The sequence below is a fragment of the Trachemys scripta genome, chromosome 25, assembly GCF_013100865.1.
Source record: "Trachemys scripta elegans isolate TJP31775 chromosome 25, CAS_Tse_1.0, whole genome shotgun sequence".
Lineage (NCBI taxonomy): Eukaryota > Metazoa > Chordata > Testudines > Emydidae > Trachemys > Trachemys scripta.
The window spans coordinates 6150650-6170385 of NC_048322.1; the positions used below are offsets into that span (position 1 = coordinate 6150650).

The window sequence follows — 19736 nt, forward strand, 5'->3', positions numbered from 1 at the left end:
GGGGGGGGGCTCACCGGCTGGGCACTGCGGGGGGCTCGGCGGATCTAGGTTCCGCTGCCCGTAGCTGGCTTTGGCGAGCGGCACCTTAGTCTTCTGCACGGCAGCGGTGGCGCGCTGGGGGCCGTGGGGCCGGAGTGTCTCCCACAGCGAGGGGGGGTCCTCCCGGGCCAAGCCTGCAGGCAGAGGAGACGGGGGGGTGGGGATCACATGGGGGTTGGGCCATGCCACGCTGCTGGGACAGGGGGTGGGACCCGTGGGGGGCGGGACCCGGGCCGCTGGGACAGGGGGCACAACCCACATGGGGCAGAACCCGGGCTGCTGGGGGTGGGGGGACCCATGTGGGGCAGGCCTGGGGCTGCTGGGGGGCGGGACCGAGGCTGCCGCCTTACCTGGGTGGGTGTGGGGCTGGGCCTGACCCTCACCCCCCGACCCCTCCTGCCTGGGGGGGTCACTCGGCATCTGCTCCAGCAGCTAAGAGAAAGACGGGGGGGGGAGAGGGAAGAAGTGAGCAGCTGGGTACCCCGTCCCTAACACACACACCCCCACCATACACGCACCCCCACCCTCCCTAGCCAGAACCCCCCACTGCCAGTCTCCTACCAGCGCCATGTAGTACTGCAGCTCTGGGTGCAGCTGGCTGGGGGGCACCTGCCCCCCGCTTTCCAGGCTGCTGTTCGGGGGGGTCTCACCATCGCTGGGCCCCCCCTCGTCCTCGGGGTAGGGGTGCTCCGCCAGGTGAGGGGGGTGCGAGCTCAGCCCTGGGTGGGAAAAAGGGGTCAGAATAGCACAACCCAGTGCTCCCCCCAACCTCAGGTGCCAGCCCCAATGCCCCAGGGCGGCGCTAGGGAGCTTGGAATGGGGCAGGGGGCTCAGCAGGTGGCGCTCTCCCCTGGCAGGCAGGGCTGGCCCCAGGGTGGCACTAGGGGGCACTGTGGGGCAGGGAGCGGGGTGGGGGGCTCAGCAGGGGGCGCTCTCCCCTCGCAGGCAGGGCTGGCCCCAGGGTGGTGCTAGGGAGCACTGGGGGGCAGGGAACGGGGCAGGGGGGCTCAGTAGGGGGTGCTCTCCCCTGGCAGGCAGGGCTGGCCCCAGGGCGGCGCTAGGGGGCGCTGTGGGGCTTGGAATGGGGCAGGGGGCTCAGCAGGTGGCACTCTCCCTTGGCAGGCAGGGTTGGCCCCAGGGTGGCACTAGGGGGGTGCTGTGGGGCAGGGAGCAGGGGACACCTCTCATGCTGGCCAGGTGGTCCCCACCCCAACAGCCCCGCGCTCCACCGCAGAGCCAGCTGCATCTCAGCCAGGCGAGGGAGGCCAGGGGGAGCTGCTCCCAGGCCCCCGCCTGGCCGGGGTGCGGCTGGGGGTTTCCCGGAGCTAGCGGTGGGATGGGGGCATGCCCGAACCCTGTACCTGGGCTGGCGGAGTCGTCGAGCTGCGGCTCCAGCGGCTGGAAGCCCCGCTGGCTCCGGAGGCTCTGGTTCAGGAGTTGGGCCAGCTCAACGGAGACGCAGCCGCTGGGCGCGAGGGGCAGGAAGCGCTCGGGGCCCCGCGCCACCGGCAGGGAGCTGCGCTGGGTGACGGGCTGCAGGGGCACCGCTTGGACGAAGGCCCAGCCGCCCCCGTCGCTGTCCCCGGCACCGCTGCAGGGGTCCTCTTGCCAGCTCTCCGGCTTCCCGGGAGGGGCGGGGCTGGGGGGCTGGCCCAGGCGCTCCGGCTCGGAGCGGGAGGTGGCGTCGGAGACGGGAGGCTGTTGGGGGACAAAGAGATAGGGGGGCTTAGAGACCTACAGGGAATAAGAACAGGACTCCTGGGTTCTCTCCCTGGCTCTGGGAGTGGAGTGGTGGCTGGTGGTTAGAGCAGGGGGGGACTGGGAGCCAGGACTCCTGGGTTCTCTCCCTGGCACTCACCTGGCGGGGGCCCTTGGCGGGAGACTGCGAGGAGGAATCTCCAGTCAGCACGCGCAGGGCCTCGTTCCAATGCGACTGCATCATGGCCTGGAGCCGGGCCACCATGTCCGCTCGCTGGGCCTCCAGCCGCCACTTCCCAGCCTGCAGCTCCCGCGCCAACTCCTCCTGCCTGGCCAGCCTGCAGAGAAGGGGGTTGTCGGTGCTCTACTGTGGGGGTGCCCCATGGCCTGGATAACCAGCCGCCCACCCCAGAGGTGGCTGCATCTCAGCGCCGGGCGAGGGGTTCCCTGTGTAACCAGAGGTGGCTGCATCTCAGCGCCGGGCGAGGGGTCCCTGGGTAACCAGCCCCCCGGTGCCCGCTCGGTACCTCAGCTCATAGTCCTCAACCAGGCGCCGCTGCCGCTCCTCGCGCTCGGCCAGCTCAGCCCGGAACTGCGCCAGCTGACTGCCTAGTTCCCGCTCATGGTGCCCGCTGAGGTCCAGCAGCTGCTTCCTGAGGGAGGATAGAAGGGCCAGGCTGAGCAGCGGGCACAGGGCCCCCCTCCGGCCCCACCCACGTAGGGAGCTGGGACCAAGCGGCTGGGAGGGGGGGCGACCGTGGGGCAAGGAATTGGGGGGTACCTGTGCTGCTCCCGCATGGCACCCGTCTGCCGCAGGCTGTCCTCATGCACCCGCGCCAGCCTCTCCGTCACCTGCTGCTCCAGCGCCACCTTCAGCTCTGCCTCCAGCTTCGCCTTCTGGGCCTCGCACCGCGCCTGGGGGCACAGGGGTTCTGCTGGCAGCCAGGGACCCCCTCGAGCTAGTCCCCACCCTGGGGCTGGAGGGGAGCCGGCACCCCCTAGAGGGGACAGGCCCCTGCCCCATTCTCTGCCCCCCTGAGCCAGCCAGTCCCTGCCCTGGGGCCAGATGGGAGCCAGCGCCCCCTAGAGGGGAAAAGTCCCCGGTACCTTCACCAGGCTGATCTCCATCTGCAGCCCGTCCCGCTCACTCCGCGCTGCCTCCAGCTCACTCTCCAGGCGCTGGGCATCGGCCTGCACTGAGGCCAGGACCTGCTGGGCGTCCGCGGCACGCTGGGCCTCCCGCTGCACGGCTGCCTGGCAAAGGGACAGCCAGATGGGCAGCCCCCAGGCTAACCACTGCCCCGCACTGCCCGGTTCCAGCAGAGACAGAACCCAGGACTCCTGGCTCCCAGCAACCCCCTGCTCTAACCACTAGCCCCCACTCCTCCCGAGGGGGCTGAGGGAGCGGTGGGGCAGAGAGCTGGACCCCAGGAGTGTGGGGGAGACAGGTGGGGTTTGGGGCACAGAAGGCAGTGGGGGCAGGATGTAGGAGCCAGGGGGCACAGAGGGGGGTGTTGTGGCAACAGAACTGGGCATCTAGGAGACAGGGGAACCCAGGGCACGGGGCACAGAGGGAGAGGGGCAAAGGGGGCATGACAAGGGCAAACCGGGCTGGCTGAGGGGCATCAGGGGAGTCCCCCGGCCAGTGGGAAGGCAAAGGGGAAGGGGCACCAGGGGTGGGGTGTGGGCAGAGTGGCAGGGTGCCCTGCTGGCAGGGGCAGAGGGGAGGCGGGCACAGGGTGCTGCTCCCGGTTTAGGGCAGTGGGGGGGCGGGTCTCACCTTCTCTCGCTCCAGCTGCCTGGCGCTCTCGTCCTGCAGGGCCTGGCAACGCTGCTCCAGCTGGCGCTCCCGCTGCGCCCAGCTCGCCTGCTGTTCCTCCAGTGTGGCCCGCAGCGCCTCCAGCTGGCGCTGCCCATGCTCCCGTTCCACCTGCAGCCCCCCCCCCGCGCTGGCGCTCCGCCTCCAGGCTCCGCAGCAGCCCCGCCTTCTCCTCCTGCTGCGGGGGAGGGATGGGACACAAGAGTGAAAGGGGCCACCCAGCCCAACATGCACCAGGCCCGGTTCTAGGGGCAGCAAGGCATGCTGGGAGCTACAGTATCCATGGGCTCCAGTGCTCGGCTCTACGGGGAGCGGGGCATGCTGGGAGCTGCAGTACTGATTGGCTCCAACACTCGGCCCTATGGGGAGCAGGGCATGCTGGGAGCTGCGGTCTCCATGGGCTCTGGTGCTCGGCTCTACGGGGAGCAGGGCATGCAGGGAGCTGCAGTAGCGATTGGCTCCAGCGCCTGGCTCTAGGAGGAGCAGGGCATGCTGGGAGTCGGGGTCCCCATGGGCTCCGGCGCTCGGCTCTACGGGCCCCTTTCTGCACCCCCTAGCCGTGGGGCTCCAGCTCGGGCAGGGGACTCTTACCAGCAGTGCTGCCTCCTCACGCTGCTGGCTCGCCGCCTGCTGCTCCCGGCTCAGGGCCTCCAGCGCCTGCTCCAGCCGCACCTCCAGCTGCGACGCCGTCTGCGGGGGAGACACATCAGGGCTCAGGGCTGCGCCAGGCGGGCAGCTCGGCCACCAGCACCCCCCGCCGGCCCGCCACTCACCTCCTGCTGCTCACTCAGCGCCCGCTGCACCGCCTCCTTCTCCGCCTGGAGCCCGCGCAGCAGCTCCGTCCGCTCCGCCTCCTGCCGGTTCCAGCCCTCCACCACTTTGGCCAGGGTCTGCCAGAGGAGAGGGCAAAAGAGTGCGTCACTGGAAACGGCCCTGCCGGCGCCCCTCAATCCCGACCTGCAGCCCCCTACTAGCCCAGCCCTGCCCCCCACGCAGCCCTGCCAGTGCCCCTCACTCCCAACCCACAGCCTCTGCTCACCTTGTCCAGCTGCTCGATCATACTGTCCTTCTTCATGTCAGCGGAGATGGCTGCGGCCAGCTGCTGCTGCAGCTCCAGGGCCCGGCTCTGCAGGCACTGCACGTGCCGCTCACAGTGCTGCAAGGAAAGCAGGGGTCAGTACCGGGGCGGGGGCACCCCCCAGCTCCCTGCGGGCCATGCCACAGCTTCAGCCGAGACCCACCGCACCAAACCCACCAGTGCCCGGAGAATCCCCCAAGCGGCTAGCAGTACGGGACACATGACACGCGCCCAAACACAGCCGAGCGCTCCCCATAGACAGCACTTCAGGGTAGTGAGGGCCACAAAGCACCCCCCACCCCCGGACGGGCTGGCAGGGTAAGGCAGGGCTGTTCCCGAGAGGCCAGCAGGGGCCCCATTCCCTGCCCCAGGAGCTGGCTCCCCTCGGCTTCTACCCAGGCGCAGCGGCCTGCCCTGAGCATGCACCCAGTATCCAGGGGCAGTGGGTGACAAACGGTACCTTCTTCGCCCCATCAGATTCCACCTCCCCCCTCACTGGGGGATCTGAGAGAGAACCCAGGAGTTCTGGCTCCCAGCCTGCCGCCGCCCTGCCCCCAGTCTAACCACTCGACCCCACTGCCCTCCCAGAGCCAGGGAGAGAACCCAGGAGTCCTGGCTCCCAGCCCCCCCTGCTCTAACCCACCGACCCCCACTCCCTTCCCAGAGAACCCAGGAGTGCTGATCCTGAGCTCCAGTACGCCCCCGCATGGACAGTGCAATGGGTCCACCCAGCTGGGGGTCCCTCTCACCCCACCCCCACCCCAGATCAGATCAAATCAATGGGCCCATCTAGCCCTGCATCTCACCACGATGGGTTAGAATCACCTTAGCCAGCCCTACGCACCTCCAAGTACACACTCACACACACAGCAGGCACACAGCCTAGCTACACCCTACCCAGGTACACCCAGCACGTGTAAAATCACACACACCACCCCGCATACACCCCTCCCTGAGTACACCCGCCCGCCCAGCCCTGGGACGTATAAACACACACACCACCCTGGGTACACCCTGTGACGAAGTGGAGGATTTTCATGCAGAGGGAGTGGGACTCAGTGTCCCTGGGTGTTACTGGTTTAACGAGGGGAGGGGAGAGGGGGTTTGTTGTTACAGAGGACCGGAGAGGGAACTTGGGACCCCAGCCAATGCCCTGGAGAATGGACACCCCAGCAACTGGTGACCTGATGACCCGGAAACGCAGTGCAGGAGTCGCAGCTGGTTCTGGCCAGTGGGAGGACCATGGGCTGTAAAGAGAGGACCCCGTGACCTAACCAGCCGGTTCCAGCCAGAGGGGGCCAGAGGACAGAAGAGGGGAGAGGAGACCCAGTGACCCTGTTTACCTGGAGAGAAGACAATGGACAGAGGCGGGACTTGGGGCCAGTGATAGCAGATGCCCAGCTAGGAAGCAGGGGGGCTCGGGGCTGGAGAGGGGGAGCAGGCAGAGCCCACCTGGATGCAGGGGAGACTTGGATGGGCTGGGCTGAGGGAGGCCAGGCCTGAGGGTCAGAGTTTCCGGTGCTGTGTTCACCTCTCAATAAACCCTCCTGTTTTACGCTGGCTAAGAGCCACTCCGGTCTAGAGAACAGGGTTGCATCAACCCCTTCGGGGGCCCACGGCAGAGACAGACAGGGTTGCATCAACTCCCTGAGGGGGCCCACGGCAGAGACAGACATGCTAAGGCTCTGAGAGGTGCGTGGGTCCTAACCCCGAGAGAGAGTGGACCCCCGAGAAGGGCTGTCGCACTGGAAGGGGATCCCCCCAGGGACCGCATGGGGCCAAGAGTGGGCACGATCTGGGAGTCCGTGACACACCCACCCGCCCAGCCCCAGTACGTATAAAACACACACACCATCCCAGGTACACCCCTCCCTGAGTACACCCGCCTGCCCAGCCCCGGTACGTGTCAACACCCACACACACACCCCGGGTACCCCCATCCCCAGGTACACCCGCCTGCCCAGCACTGGTTCATATAAACCCACTCCCCTGCCCCAGGTACACCCTGTAATGTAAACACACACACACACACACACACACACACAGAATGCCTGGNCCCCCCCCACACACACACACACATTCTAGCGTCAATCAGACGTCACTCCACATCATAGTTGTAACCCCTTGCCCTGTGTGATGCCGGGCCGCCCAGTGCAAGAACAGGGGGCTGGCACAGTGTGTCACACTGCCCCCTCTATGGCATATCAGCGCCTAAGTCCCATGGGCAGTCCCTGCCCTTCCACCTTCTTGCGCCCAGCTGGGCGGCCCCACGGGCCGCATCCCAAACCCGCCTGATCACGTCCTGTTCGCTAATTCACCTCTTCCTCTTCACCCCCTGGGTGCAGTGACACCCCAGTTACAGCCATGCCAGGAAAGTGACTGGTCTGGCCCAGCCAGCCGCCAGGCCCACAGTAATTAGCCGACAAATTTCATGCTTCCTCAGCCAGGCGCGTGGGGATAACGCGCCTCCCGTGACTGAGGGAGGCTGGCCGGGCACGTGGCAGCTTCAATTTCCAGAGACAGGCAGGTGGGGCTGTGTGCCTCAGTTTCCCCACCTCTTTGGCTAGTCTTTGGGGCAGTGCCTGTTGCTCGCCGGGAGTCTGTGCAGGATCTGGCGCAATGTGGGGGACCCAGATCTGGTTGGGTGCGCTTGCAGCTTCCATAAGACTGTGATTATTTCGCAGGGCTGGGAGGGGATAGCAGTGGGGCTGTGGGTCAGGAGTGAGGGGCACCAGCAGAACTGGGGGGAAGCCCCCTTTCTGGGTTACAATCCCAGCTGCTGGCGCCGGGTTGAGTAATCCTGGGAAAACTGGTTCCTGGGATTATGCAAATCCTGGTGGAAGCTGGCACGGTGCCCGCGGCTGGGAAATCAGGCCAGGACCCAACCTCCGGCACGCACCTCTCTGCCAAGCCCCCACTCCAAGCCCTGCAGAGCTGGTGCCCCTGAGAGGGGACAGGCCCCTGCCCCATTCTCTGCCCCCCTGACCCAGCCAGTCCCCGCCCTGGGGCCAGGTGGGAGCCGGGGGGAGAAAGGCCTGGGTCCGTCCCCCATACCAGAAAGGAGGGGGTTAAGAGCCGGCCCTGGGGGCCGGACGCCTGTAACTTTCTGGCTGTGTGGCATGTAGGCACCTGGTGTATTTATTTACCCGCTGGGAATGACTCACGGGTTGTGGCTGGTGGGTGTGAGTCAGAAGTTGGGAAATTGGCCATGCGGCAGGGCACAGGCCGCCGGGTCATCTCCCCCTTCCCAGAAGCTATTTGCCTCAGGGGTCACACGGGCACCTAGATCCCCTCTGTAGCTCCTAGGCCCCCCGATTCACCCCGACGCCCCCAGGCCCAGCCCAGACTCCAGTAAAACCAAGGCCCGCCAGCAGCGAATGCGACAGGCCAAGGTTCCTGCTGGTCTGGGGGTGTCCGAAACCTGTTGCAACCCCAAGCCAGGCAGACAATAGGAAACCCCCCTGCACCAGGTGGGGTCTGGGGTGAGGAAATCAGGCTGGTTGTAGGATGGGGGAGGGATAGTTCAGTTGTTGGAGCAGTGGCATGCTAAACGCAGGGTTGTGAGTTCAATCCTTGAGGGGGCCATGTTAGGGATCTGGGGCAAAAATCTGTCTGGGGATTGGTCCTGCTTTGAGCAGGGGGTTGGACTAGATACCTCCTGAGGTCCCTTCCAACCCTGATATTCTATGATTCTATGACAGGGATAGTTGGGGTACATGGGTGCTGGAGAGGAAAGCGGATGTTTGGGACATAAACACACCCGATCTATCAATCGCCCACGCACAGCCCGCGGGGGGGACACCACAAATGTACCACCACCAGGGTGGTCGGCCTGGAGACGCCATAGGCGACCACGGTCGCGGGTACACCAGCGCACAGCCAGACGAACCGGCACACTGCGCTGCCACCCGCACCATGACCGTCGCCATACCCCCGCTCGCGGGCAACAGGTAATGCACTGTAGATGGGGCCAGAGACAGCCGCACAACCACACAGCCGCCCAATGCGCCAACCCCGTGGCGAAATGCAAGCACCCAGCCACCCCTGCTCTAGCCACTAGCCCCCACTTCCCTCCCAGAACAGGGAGAGAACCCAGAACCTGGCTCCCAACCCCCCACTCTAACCACCCATCCAGACCCACTGTTGACAAGGGAGCCCAGCTATCTGCTAACGACTCCAGCTGCTGCTGGCTCCGGCCGCCCCGGGGCTGGGACGCTGGGCTGGGCCTGCCGACTCCACTTGGATCCAGGCCAGGGCCCATCACCTGCAGGAAGAGCATATGACGCATGGTTGGACCAGCAGCTGGGGGATGACCTAATCCTACCCCCATGATCTCCTGCCACTCCCTCTCCTCAGTCCTTGTCCGGCGCAGGAAACCAAGGCAGCATTGAGAGCCCGCCGAGGAACGCAGCCACCTCTGGGGTGGGACGCAGCAGCCGTGTAACAGCCACAGAGGAACAGTGCATAGGGATTGCTCACTTAACACTGCAATGCAGCCACCTCCGGGTGGTATGCAGCAGCTGGGTAACAGCCCCAGAACAACACTGCCTAGGGATCGCTGGCCCGGGACCAGAATGCAGCTACTTCTGGGGCAGGGCACCACTGAGGTTTAACAGCTGCATGACACGATCGTTTAGGACAGGATGTGCAAGAACCACGTTAGGAAGCTGGAATAGGCGGACGGGGCAGGGGGAGGCCGTAAGCCATGGGGTCCTGTCAGAACAACAGCCGGACCCACCGGGGGGCCCACATGCCCAGTCCTGTAAAGCACAGAGGGTCAGTCCAGGCCCTCAGCTGGATTGAAGGCTGAAGGGAGAGCTCAGTCTAGTGGCTGGGGCTCTGGGCGTGGGCACCCGAGTCTATCCCCACCTTGGGCTATCACTTCCACCCTCTCAGTGCCTCAGTTTCCCCACCTAGCCTTTGCCTATTGAGATTGATCGCTCTTTTGAGGCAGGGGCTGTCTGCATCTGCGCAGCACCCAGCATGATGGGGCCCCGATCTCAGCCGGGGTCCGTGCAGCGCCCGGCACGACGGGGCCCCGATCTCAGCCGGGGTCCGTGCAGCGCCCGGCGCGACAGGGCCCGGCGCGACAGGGCCCTGATTTTAACCAGGACCGTTATATACGACAGTGATGCGCAGAAATAGTGACTGTGTCCTGCAGAGACGGAGGGACGCTGGTATTTCTGCACCTGCGGTTGGGCCGTTCCGGCAAACGCAGCCGGCCAGCCAGACTTGGCGGCGTTAAGTAGCCTGCGCAGAGACCCCGAGCCCCGCCGGAGAGCCGGTCCCCTCAGAGGGGAATTATTTATGATTTCTCTCCAGCGGGCGCCCAGGGGCCCCAAGCCCGGCTGAGGGCTGCACCGGGGGCACGCACAGGAGGCCGGCAGAGGCGTGAGGGGAAGCGACGGGTTTCGGACGGATGGAAACAGGCCGTTAGCTAGGGGGCAGGGGGGCGCAGAGCAGTCTGGGCTCTGCCAGGGAACCAGGGTTAGGGGATCCCCTCGGCCCGGCAGCTGGAGGCGCCGCCCTGGGGTTTCCCGAACCAAGCTCCTTCGGTCGGCTGCTCTGTGCCTCCTTTTACAGCGGGAGAAAGTGACACCGTGACAGGCCCATGGTCAGAGATGGGGACAGAACCCAGGAGTCCGGGCTCCCATCCACCCCCACCCCGAGAACCCAGGAGTCCGGGCTCCCATCCCCGCCCCCACCCCGAGAACCCAGGAGTCCGGGCTCCCATCCACCCCCACCCCGAGAACCCAGGAGTCCGGGCTCCCATCCCCGCCCCCAGCCCGAGAACCCAGGAGTCCGGGCTCCCATCCCCCCGAGAACCCAGGAGTCCGGGGCTACCCCGCGCGGCGGGTCCGGGAAGGGGCGGGATTTGGGCCGCGGGCGGGCCCCGCCCCCCAGGCAGGGGGCGTGGCCAGGCCGGGTATATAACCGCCACCGGCCCGCGCGAGGAAGCCGTTAGGCGAGAGAACGAATCCGAGCGCGCGCGTGGCCCCTTCCCCCTCTCGGGTACGGCGCCCGGCAGCGGACACGCGAGCCATGGACGCGAACACGGAGGCGGGCGCCGCCGAGTTGGAGTGCGGCATCTGCTACCTGCCCTACGACCGCCAGGCGCGCGCCCCGCGCCGTCTCGGGCCCGCGCACGGCGCCTGGCGCCGCCCCGCCCCCTGCCGCCACGCGCTCTGCACCGCCTGCCTCTGCCGCCTGGCGCGCGACCAGGGCTGGGAGAAGGTCACGTGCCCCTTCTGCCGCACCCTCACCTCGCTGCGCGTGCGCGGCAGGGGCGGGGAGGCGGGGACGAGGTGGCGGAGCAGCAGCAGCCGGCGCCGCCTGGCCCTGCCCCCCGTCGACCCCGAGCTCTGGAAGCGGATTGGCCGGCGGGAAGGAGCGGGGAAGCCGGAGGAGGCGGCACCTGGCGATGACGTACCGGAGGAGGCGGGCCAATCGCGGCTGTGGCGGGCGCTGAAGAAGCTCTTGAGAGGAGGAGGGGGTGGCGGCAGCCGCAGTAGCGCGCGGGAGCAGCAGCCAATCAACCGTGAGTATCTCGCCTCGCGCGCTCCTTCAGCTCCCTCTTCTCCCCCGCTCCCCTCCAACCGTCTCAACGGTTCGGGGGCGCGCTGCCTACCCGAGGGGCGGGGCCGCACGCGCCTGAGGAGGGCGCAGAGCCTTAGCCACATACATCCGGGTCCTTCCCACTTGGGCCAAGGGCGGGCTCTGAGGGGAGGGAGCCTGGCGTCACTTGGCCAATGGGGGCGGGGGAGGCGTCAAGTCACCCCCCCCCCCCCAGCGCGTGCGCCCCACCACCCCTAGGGGTCTCTGGTGGGGGGGGGGGGGCTGATGTGGGAGATGTCAAATCACTCCCTCCCCCCATCATGCCCACCCTTGGGGAGTGACGTCAGCTCACTCCCCCTCCAGCATGTGACCCCTCACCCCTAGGTGCGTGATGTCATCCCCTCCTTGATGATGTCATCTCTTATTGGAGGGGTGACATCACCCCCTGTCCTTGACCATGGGAAGAGTAGGGTCTAGTGATTAGAGTGGGGGTGTGGGAGCGGGCTGGGAGCCAGGACTCCTGGGTTCCATCCCTAACTCTGGGAGGGAAGTGGTGTCTAGTGGGTTAGAGTGGGGGAGGGGGGCTCTCGGAGGCAAGTGGGGCAGGAGATCAGGCATCATCAGGAACCGTCCCTCCTTTCTGCTCAGTCCCCCTCTCTAACGCAGGGACAGGAAATCCTCAAGCAGTGGCATTTCATTGGTAAATATTTGCCAGACTGGGTTGCGTGGGCCGGGAAGTGGGGTGGGTGACGTTCTCGCTTGTGTAGTTACGTCTCTGCCTGTACTCACGGCTCTGTGACTCTCTCCTGCAGCCTACGGTCCAGAGATGAAGGACCTCGCCCTCATGACCTGCTACATCATGTGAGGCTCCAAGGGCTAGACCCAAGAGCTGGGGCTGGCTTTTCGTCAAAAGGCTTTGAATGCTCTTGGGAGAAACCAGCTCTTCTCCCCCCCCCCCCCCCCCCCAGTGCTGGCTGTGCTTCCCCTCCAGGCAGGTAGTTACTGACTGTCCGGTCTCATCAGACTCCATCAGCTCTATGGGACTCTACCATAGCACTGGAGCTAGAGTTCCTGGTTCTCATTAACCTGCAGAAAGATTCACGAGGCACCCGGGATTGATGTGATCGCCTGCGGCCTTGACTCATCACTGCTCATCTCTGTTGGAGCACGGAGACTTGACGGGGGCTGTCGGGTCGAATCAGCAGCAGATAGGCAGAGGTGTCCCTTCCTGGAGATCTCTGAACACCTGTCACCATGAGGTCTGGTGGCTGATCATTTTGGAGGCTGGCATCCCAACAGCTTGTCTGGTCCTGACATCTTCAGCCCCTGAAATGCCTACGTGTCTGGCTCTTCCACTCTCCACCTCTCTCTGCCATATAAAATGCCAGCGATGCCACTGACCTACCTACCAGCAGATACTGTAAATATCTCTGGTGGAAAGTCCTGTACAGGCAAAATCTGAGCCTCAAGTATTAACGGATTCAGACAGCAAGGTTAAGTCTGTGTACTAATGAACTAGTTAAAAATACCCCCTCAAACCCATGACCTCTTTCTCTGCGAATCCCAATGAAAAGCCTATTGCTGTGGTGGTGTTGCCAAATTATCTGCCAACCCTTATCCTTTACCATTGCACAAGTTAGCAGCCCGATCTGCAGGCAGAATTCCTGTCTGGCCCCAGTTCCGGAGTGCTGCATGTGACTATATTGCATGAGGCAAGGATTTCAGATAAAGAGGCTGGCTTCTTGGTGCTCTCTGCTATTGTAGCATTTCTGTGAAATGAATTTAAATATTGAAGGGTTGGAAATGGAGAATGTCTGCATCTGTTGTCTTTAATATTTGACTACTGTAACTTATATTTAATTTTAATAAAACCTGAGATGTCAACGTTTATTAGGTTGCCTTGATCTCCTTTCCAGCAGGGAGGTGGTGCCTGGGGGCAGGGTCATCAGTAGACCACATTGGGAGGGAGGTCCAATAATCAGGACAGGGAGTCAGGACTCTTTCTGTCCCTGGCTCTGGCTTAAGGAATGGTCTGCAGTGGTTAGAGCAGGAGGTGGTTCTCTTTTAAGCCCTGTTGCAGAGCCAGGGTCCTGCCTTAACCTGAATAGTGCATAACCTCAAATGTGAAGGGTACTCACATTGATTTGTGGCATCTCTTGCCAGGGGCTAGCAGCAGAAACAACCTCCTAGAAGAGTCATTCTAGTTACTGTATGGCCTGCTCCTGCTTCTGTGTAGTTTTAAGACCGGGTGCAGCTTCTGTCCCCTTTGTAGACCCAACACTTTTATCTAGGTGGCACAAAAACGGTCTCTAACTCTCACAGCTGCCTCTGCTCTTTCTTTCCCACTCCTTGAGCCTCTCTGATTGTTCTCTGCACCTGTGTTCTGCCGAGGTGCCTCAATTTTATCCCCTATTCAGGACTTCAGGTTTTCATTTCCTACCACCGACCGCTCTTTAAAATGGGCCCTTTGAACTCCACGTGGATTTGGCTGCACCATCGCTTGAGATTAGAGCTGCATGCCATAACTACCTATCTCTACCTGGCCTAGGGGAGAGGATATGACTAAGATTTTGGTGACTAACAACTCGCATTAAGCACCAGTTGTTTCAGGCAAAATTTAATAGATTCTAAGCCCTCTGTGATCATCTAGTCTAATCTGCATAACACAGGCCAGAGAGCTTCCTTGAATTATCTCCTGTTTAAATTAGAGTAGAATCTCTTAGAAAAAACATCCAATCTTGATCACCACGGATCTCTGTTGCTTGGCCTCTCCTCCAGAAGAAAACTCAATCCGTGGCAACCTGGGGTACCCTATTTCAGGGCAGGGCTATAAAGAGAACACATTAAAATTGTCAGAACTAGAATTGTGCAAATAACTGTTTTGTTTTCTGGCTGTTCTAAAAAATGTGTGTGGGGGGTCATTTTGGGTAGAAACGAGAATTTTTGGAACTCTTGTGAACTGAACAGTGGAGGAAAAAGTCACGTCACAGAAAAGGTTGAATTTAACCCAAAATGTAACACTTTGATTTTTGTGATTTAGCAATTCAAACTTGAAGTAAAGTTTGAAACAGTCATTTAGAATCTCAACCTTTCTTTTCTTTGGCCAAAAATTTCAGCTGAAAAATTCCACCCTGCTCTTGTAGTGACGGTTTGGCATCTACAGTCACTAGCCATACATGATCCCTGGCTAAGTTCTTACCAGCAGCTCCATTGACTCATGCTTCCTCTGATCTTAAAATGATCTCTTGGCATGTGACTTTCAGATCACAAAGAGGGCATTGCCTCACAGCCTACACCCTCCCGGACGTGCTCTTCTCCTTTGTCACCTAGGATGTGACACTGAGCCTCAAGTAGAGTTTCTTGGTGGCAGTAAATAAGGGGAAAATGAGGGATACCAGCCAGGCAGATTGGAACATGGCCAGTCCCTAGAGACCCCCTGTCTTGCTAATGGGCCTCTGTGGCTCTTAATTGTAGTTGCTTGCGCTTTGTGCCTGACAGGAAACAAATCTAGAGTAAAAATAAACAGAAGTGGGTGGACTTTCCTTTTTTTAAGACCGACCCAGTTTGGGGAGCTCGTGAAGTGGGTTTTTTCCATCTGTGCCCTTTCCCAAAGGAGGTGTAAGTGGGTTTAAGGCCGCAAGGGGCTGTCAGATCATCTCGTCTGACCTTCTGCAGAGCACGGGCTGGTCAATTTCACCCAGATACTGCTACGTTGAACCTGATGATTTCAGTTACACCAAAGCATGTCAGCCCTCAGGATGCTAAACTGGCCGAGAATAGAAGAGCGCCAGGTGCCAAGCCTGGGTCCCCTGCAATGGCAGGGAATTGACTAGGTGAATTCCCTGCCCCCTCTGCCACCCTTCTCCACGCACACACAGTCCCTGTCTATTTGATCTGTGAGGAAATTCCTTCCCATCCACCAAATCTGTCGATTAATTGGACCCGCATGTGAGCAAGACATAGCAGCCAGGCATCCAGAGAGGATTCTCTGGACAAGGTCAGAGCACTGTCATGTCTCCTGTTGTGGCCAATTGTTGATGTTTCAGAGGAAGGTGGGGGCAGGGGAGATTGCAAACACACAGCGGGTGGGGGAAAAAAATCTGTTCTTGGACCCTGCAGGTGACCAGCTGAAGCCCTGAAACATGAGGTTGGATTCATAGACTCCAAGACCAATTGGGACCACAAAAACCATCCAAACAGCCCACAGAAGCTGGATTAAAACACCTCTTTCACAAAGCTATCTTGTCATAAAGGCTCCAAACAAGGGAGAGTCCCTTGAAATGTTACCCTCTCTGGTATTTGCCTTCCAGCTCAAGGGAAGAAACCACTGCTTCTGTAGCTTCTCCTGGAGATTTTGCGTGCCTGGATCTGCTTGCTTCATAAGGTGACGTCATACAGAAGGGCCTCAGGCTGGTTGGCTGCATTTCACCCACGTTCCTAACAGAGAAGGCTGTTTTCTGAACAAAGTATGTAGGCTACATATTTACATGTTTGGGGGGGGGGGGTCTATCCTTGAAAGTAATGACTGAAAAAAATATGGAGAGTGTGGTGGATAATCAGGTGAACCATGAGCTCCCAATGCAACTCTGTGACCAAAAGGGCTAATGCAGTGCCTGGATGCGTAAACAGGAGCAGCATAAGTAGGAGCAGAGAGGTTATTTTACCTCTGTATTTGGCACGGGTGTGACTGCTGCTGGAATGCCGAGTCCAGGTCTGGTGTCCACAATTCAGGAAGGATGTTGATAAATTGGAGAAGGATCAGAGAAGAGCCATGAGAATGATTACAGGATTCAAAAACCTGCCTTAGAGTGAGTGTGTCAAGGAGCTCAATCTAGATAATTTAAGAAAGAGAAGGACCAGGGGTGACTTGATCACAGTCTGTAAGTATGTACGTGGGGAACCAATATTTAATAATGGGTTCTTCAATCAAGTAGAGAAAGGTAGAACAACATGTTCCTATGGCTGGAAATTGAAGCGAGACAAATTCAGACTGGAAATAAGGCATAAAATTTTAACAGAGCAGTTAACCATAGGAGCAACTTACCAGGGGCTGTGGTGGATTCTCTCACTGACCATTTTTTAAATCAAGATTCAGTGTGTTCTAACTTCCACTGAAATCACTGAGTTAGGAGCTTAAATACCTTTGAAGAGCTGAGCCTACATTTCACTGACTTTCAATGAGACTTAAGTTCCTGAAAAGTCGCTTCTAAGATGTTCAAAAGTGCCTTGTGCTCAGAAGCTTGGCCAGCTGTCCCCGGTTGAGAGAGAGGTGTCAGGAGGGATGGGAGTTGAGCAGAAAACAGCCTCAGCGAAGCTATTAAAATCCACCCGTGCGGCACTGTGTGACAGCCATAAAAGAGGTACGTGCATAAAAGAGCAGTGTAACTAGGTCAGATGTGGTTGGATTTCAGCTCTCCAAGGCTAAGCAGAGGGAAAGGGAGCTGCGTGCCGTCCAGAATAATTCTATCTCTTGGGTCCCTTGCCGTTCTAACATGGATGCATAGATTATAACACCAGGAGCGACCATTGTAGTCCTATCTTGTATAATATACTGGGTGGGAAGCCCCCAGCCCAGTTTCTGGGCTATATTTATTTTGTTTTTAGATTTCAAATCTGAAAGATGCCTTTCTGACACACTGATGCACCCTAGCATAATTTATCATATAATTAAATTAAATCTGAGCAGTGTTAAAATCATTGCTTCACAGGGTCTCGGACGGCCAGCTACCTACCCCTTCATCTAGGAAGCTGTCTCTAGAGATCCTGCCCAACAAAGGTCTTTTGCAGCATGCCTGGATAGTTGCGTTATTTGGGCTATTTCAGATCATCTTGGGCGGCCTCCGAACCATGAGTAAATAAGCACAAGCAGATAGAAACGCTGTGCGTTAAAAAGCATGAAGGATGTTTCAAAGGGAGAGAAATGACATATTTAACAAACTTCTCCCAGCTGCCTAGTATCTAAGAATAGCCAGCTGTGCCTGCTCCTACCCCTTTCATCAGGGACTGCTGGGAGGGTGGCATGTAGTTGGGCCTGCAGCCCAGGACCAGAAGTGGAAGGTATTCTGAGAAGGGTCATCCTTATGCCCTCTTTCCATCAACACAGCTACTCCCCAGATTTTCATGTCTAAAGGTAGACCCTCAAATCCATATGTAGGCCCCTGTAAACAGAAGTCTATGGAACCTACCGGCCTCTGAACACCAAACTGGTTGTCTATGGTGCTAGTTGTGCACCTGAGTGTCTGGTTTTGGGCACCCAAAATGTTGACCTTTTGCCTCGGTTTCAGATTTCCCCATCTGTAATATGGGGGTACCTGGGAGCAGCGATGCAGGTTAATTAGGAAAGCATAGGCTATGCCATACTGGATCTAGACCAGCATGTTGTCTCAGGTTCTTGTGAGGAAGGTGGAAGAACCCACTGTAGATAAAAGTGAAATAATCTGTCCCTCACATCCCCTTCTGATCCCTTTAGGAAGAGATTGGTTTAAACCTGGCAGCATGAGGAGTAAGATCTCTTACAATAGTGAATGCTAATCAACTTTGGCACTCTGGATATTCTTATCTACATGAATGTCCAATCCTTTCTTGAATCGTGTAGTGTTTCTTGGCTCAGTAGTACCTGAGCCAAGTTTTCAGCGAGTTTAGTGCTAAAGTTCTGGGGGGAGAGGGGGAGCTGCCCTGAGTGTACTCGATGCAGCAATGCTGCCTGAGTCTGCAGAGAGCCTGAGCCAATTGCTCTGAGATGGGGAACTTTCCCGTTCATATCAATTACTCCCAGAGTTTCGGTATACTTACAATTTTGGGTGGAAACGACAACATTCTGGGTTTTTTTTCCCCATGGTTTCCAGGCAAAACCGTGAGTGCCAGTGAGAAATGTTTCCACATGACATTTCTTCGTTGGAAAATGTCAAAACCAAAATTTTGTGGGAAATGCTCAGTTTGGGACAAATTTCTTGATGTGAAACATTTTTGAAAAATTCTGAATGTTTCAAAACCGTAAATTGTGTGTTTTCCACTTTGAAATTATTTTTTTTTATTTTGAAATGTTTAGCTAATTAGAAGACAAAAATGTTAAAGCCCCAATATGGTTGGAATTGACATGAAACATTTGAAAATGACTGACACAAAATGTTTTGATTGACCTGAACTAAATTTTTTTGGGGGGGAGGGAGGATTTTCAGTTGGTGAAAACATTCAAATTTTTGTTTTTTGTTTGGTTTGTTTTGTTTTGTTTGTTTTTCCCCGTCTGATTTGGGACTGGAAAATTTTTCCAAACTCTCCCAGATGTTAACAGGTCTAAAAAAACATTTCCTACCAATCTCTTAAACTATGTGGAACTTGATAACTGGCTGAGTTTCCTCAAAACTCAAAGTGAATCTCGTAGCTCAAAGGAGTTTATTTTTGAGTTTACTAGTCATATTTCTCAAGCATGATGATTTCCTAGTAGCATTCCCTCTGAAGTATCTGCCAATGGCCACTGTCGGAAGACAGGATACTGGGCTATATGGACCATTGATCTGACCCAGTATGGCCGTTCTTATGTATGTGTTGTGACAGATCCAGACCAGTGGGGTACAGGAGTCTGGTAGAGGGCAAATATACTGGTCACTGGATGAGTAGTTTTCTGTTCCCTGAGTGACCAGCGCAGGGGCTGCACTAGAGTAATCAGGAACTTGCTAGAACCAGTTAAGGCAGGCAGGCTAATTAGGACACCTGGAGCCAATTAAGAAGAAGCTGCTAGAATCAATTAAGGCAGGCTAATCAGGGCACCTGGGTTTTAAAAAGGAGCTCACTTCAGTTTGTGGTGCGAGTTTGAGGCGCTGGGAGCAAGAGGCACAAGGAGCTGAGAGTGAGAGGGTGTGCTGCTGGAGGACTGAGGAGCACAAGTATTATCAGACACCAGGAGGAAGGTCCTGTGGTGAGAATAAGGAAGGTGTTTGGAGGAGGCCATGGGGAAGTAGCCCAGGGAATTGTAGCTGTCATGCGGCCGTTACAGGAGGCACTATAGACAGCTGCAGTCCACAGGGCCCTGGGCTGGAACCCGGAGTAGAGGGCGGGCCTGGGTTCCCCCCAAACCTCCCAATTGACCTGGACTGTGGGTTCTTCCAAAGGGGAAGGTCTCTGGGCTGTTCCCCAACCCACACAGTGAATCTCTGAGGCAAGAAAATCTGCCAATAAGCGCAGGACCCACCAAGATAGAGGAGGAACTTTGTCACACTGCTGTCAGGAGTGGGATCTTGGGGTGCACAGCGCAGCAGAAGAAGGAGGGTGATTTAAAAAAAAAAAAAAGGGAGAGGGTTTATTTTTTTTTCACCACAATGGATGATGTAGTGCGGGCATGGAGGCATGGATATGAACTACAGCGGCCCAGCAGGAGGCTACCCGTGTCCAGGCAGCCGCCCAACAGGAGGCAGTGCGGCTGCAGCAAGAGAGACCGAGCTATGTTGCGGGAACTGGTAAACCAGGTAAAGTCCCTTACAGAGCTGAATCGCAGCCATGATGGGACGCAGCTCATACGGGCCAGCCATTGGCTGCAGAAAATGACACTGG

General features: G+C 58.7%; 3 protein-coding genes across 3 annotated transcripts in view; 2 read left to right on the forward strand and 1 right to left on the reverse strand.

Annotated features, from left to right (window-relative positions):
* CNTROB (centrobin, centriole duplication and spindle assembly protein) overlaps positions 1 to 8922 on the reverse strand; it is an 18249-nt gene extending 9327 nt beyond the window's left edge. Inside the window, 15 exon segments of the mRNA XM_034757033.1 lie at positions 15 to 173; positions 390 to 471; positions 601 to 758; positions 1401 to 1737; positions 1898 to 2075; positions 2265 to 2390; positions 2519 to 2652; positions 2845 to 2991; positions 3518 to 3682; positions 3684 to 3734; positions 4148 to 4246; positions 4330 to 4446; positions 4596 to 4712; positions 8448 to 8592; positions 8807 to 8922. Coding sequence (XP_034612924.1) covers positions 15 to 173; positions 390 to 471; positions 601 to 758; positions 1401 to 1737; positions 1898 to 2075; positions 2265 to 2390; positions 2519 to 2652; positions 2845 to 2991; positions 3518 to 3682; positions 3684 to 3734; positions 4148 to 4246; positions 4330 to 4446; positions 4596 to 4712; positions 8448 to 8592; positions 8807 to 8922 — 2131 coding nt within the window.
* A 1681-nt stretch (positions 8923 to 10603) lies between these two features.
* RNF227 (ring finger protein 227) lies at positions 10604 to 13079 on the forward strand. The gene is made up of 2 exons (XM_034757093.1): positions 10604 to 11172; positions 12002 to 13079. Exons 1-2 carry the CDS (start codon positions 10677 to 10679, stop codon positions 12052 to 12054), a joined length of 549 nt encoding a protein of 182 aa, XP_034612984.1. The 5' UTR covers positions 10604 to 10676; the 3' UTR covers positions 12055 to 13079.
* A 3392-nt stretch (positions 13080 to 16471) lies between these two features.
* Positions 16472 to 19736, forward strand: part of LOC117869979 (protein mono-ADP-ribosyltransferase TIPARP-like) — a 29868-nt gene continuing 26603 nt past the window's right edge. The window contains exon 1 of the mRNA XM_034757090.1: positions 16472 to 16549. The gene's annotated coding sequence lies outside the window, so the exon portion shown is untranslated. The remainder of the gene's footprint in view (positions 16550 to 19736) is intronic.

What these genes read in the sequence shown, in the direction of transcription:
- RNF227 (XM_034757093.1), top strand. Translation starts at nt 10,677, where the DNA reads ATGGACGCGAACACGGAGGCGGGCGCCGCCGAGTTGGAGTGCGGCATC. An exon ending in GGAGCAGCAGCCAATCAACC is followed by an intron (nt 11,173 to 12,001) that starts GTGAGTATCTCG and finishes TCTCTCCTGCAG; the next exon opens with CCTACGGTCCAGAGATGAAG.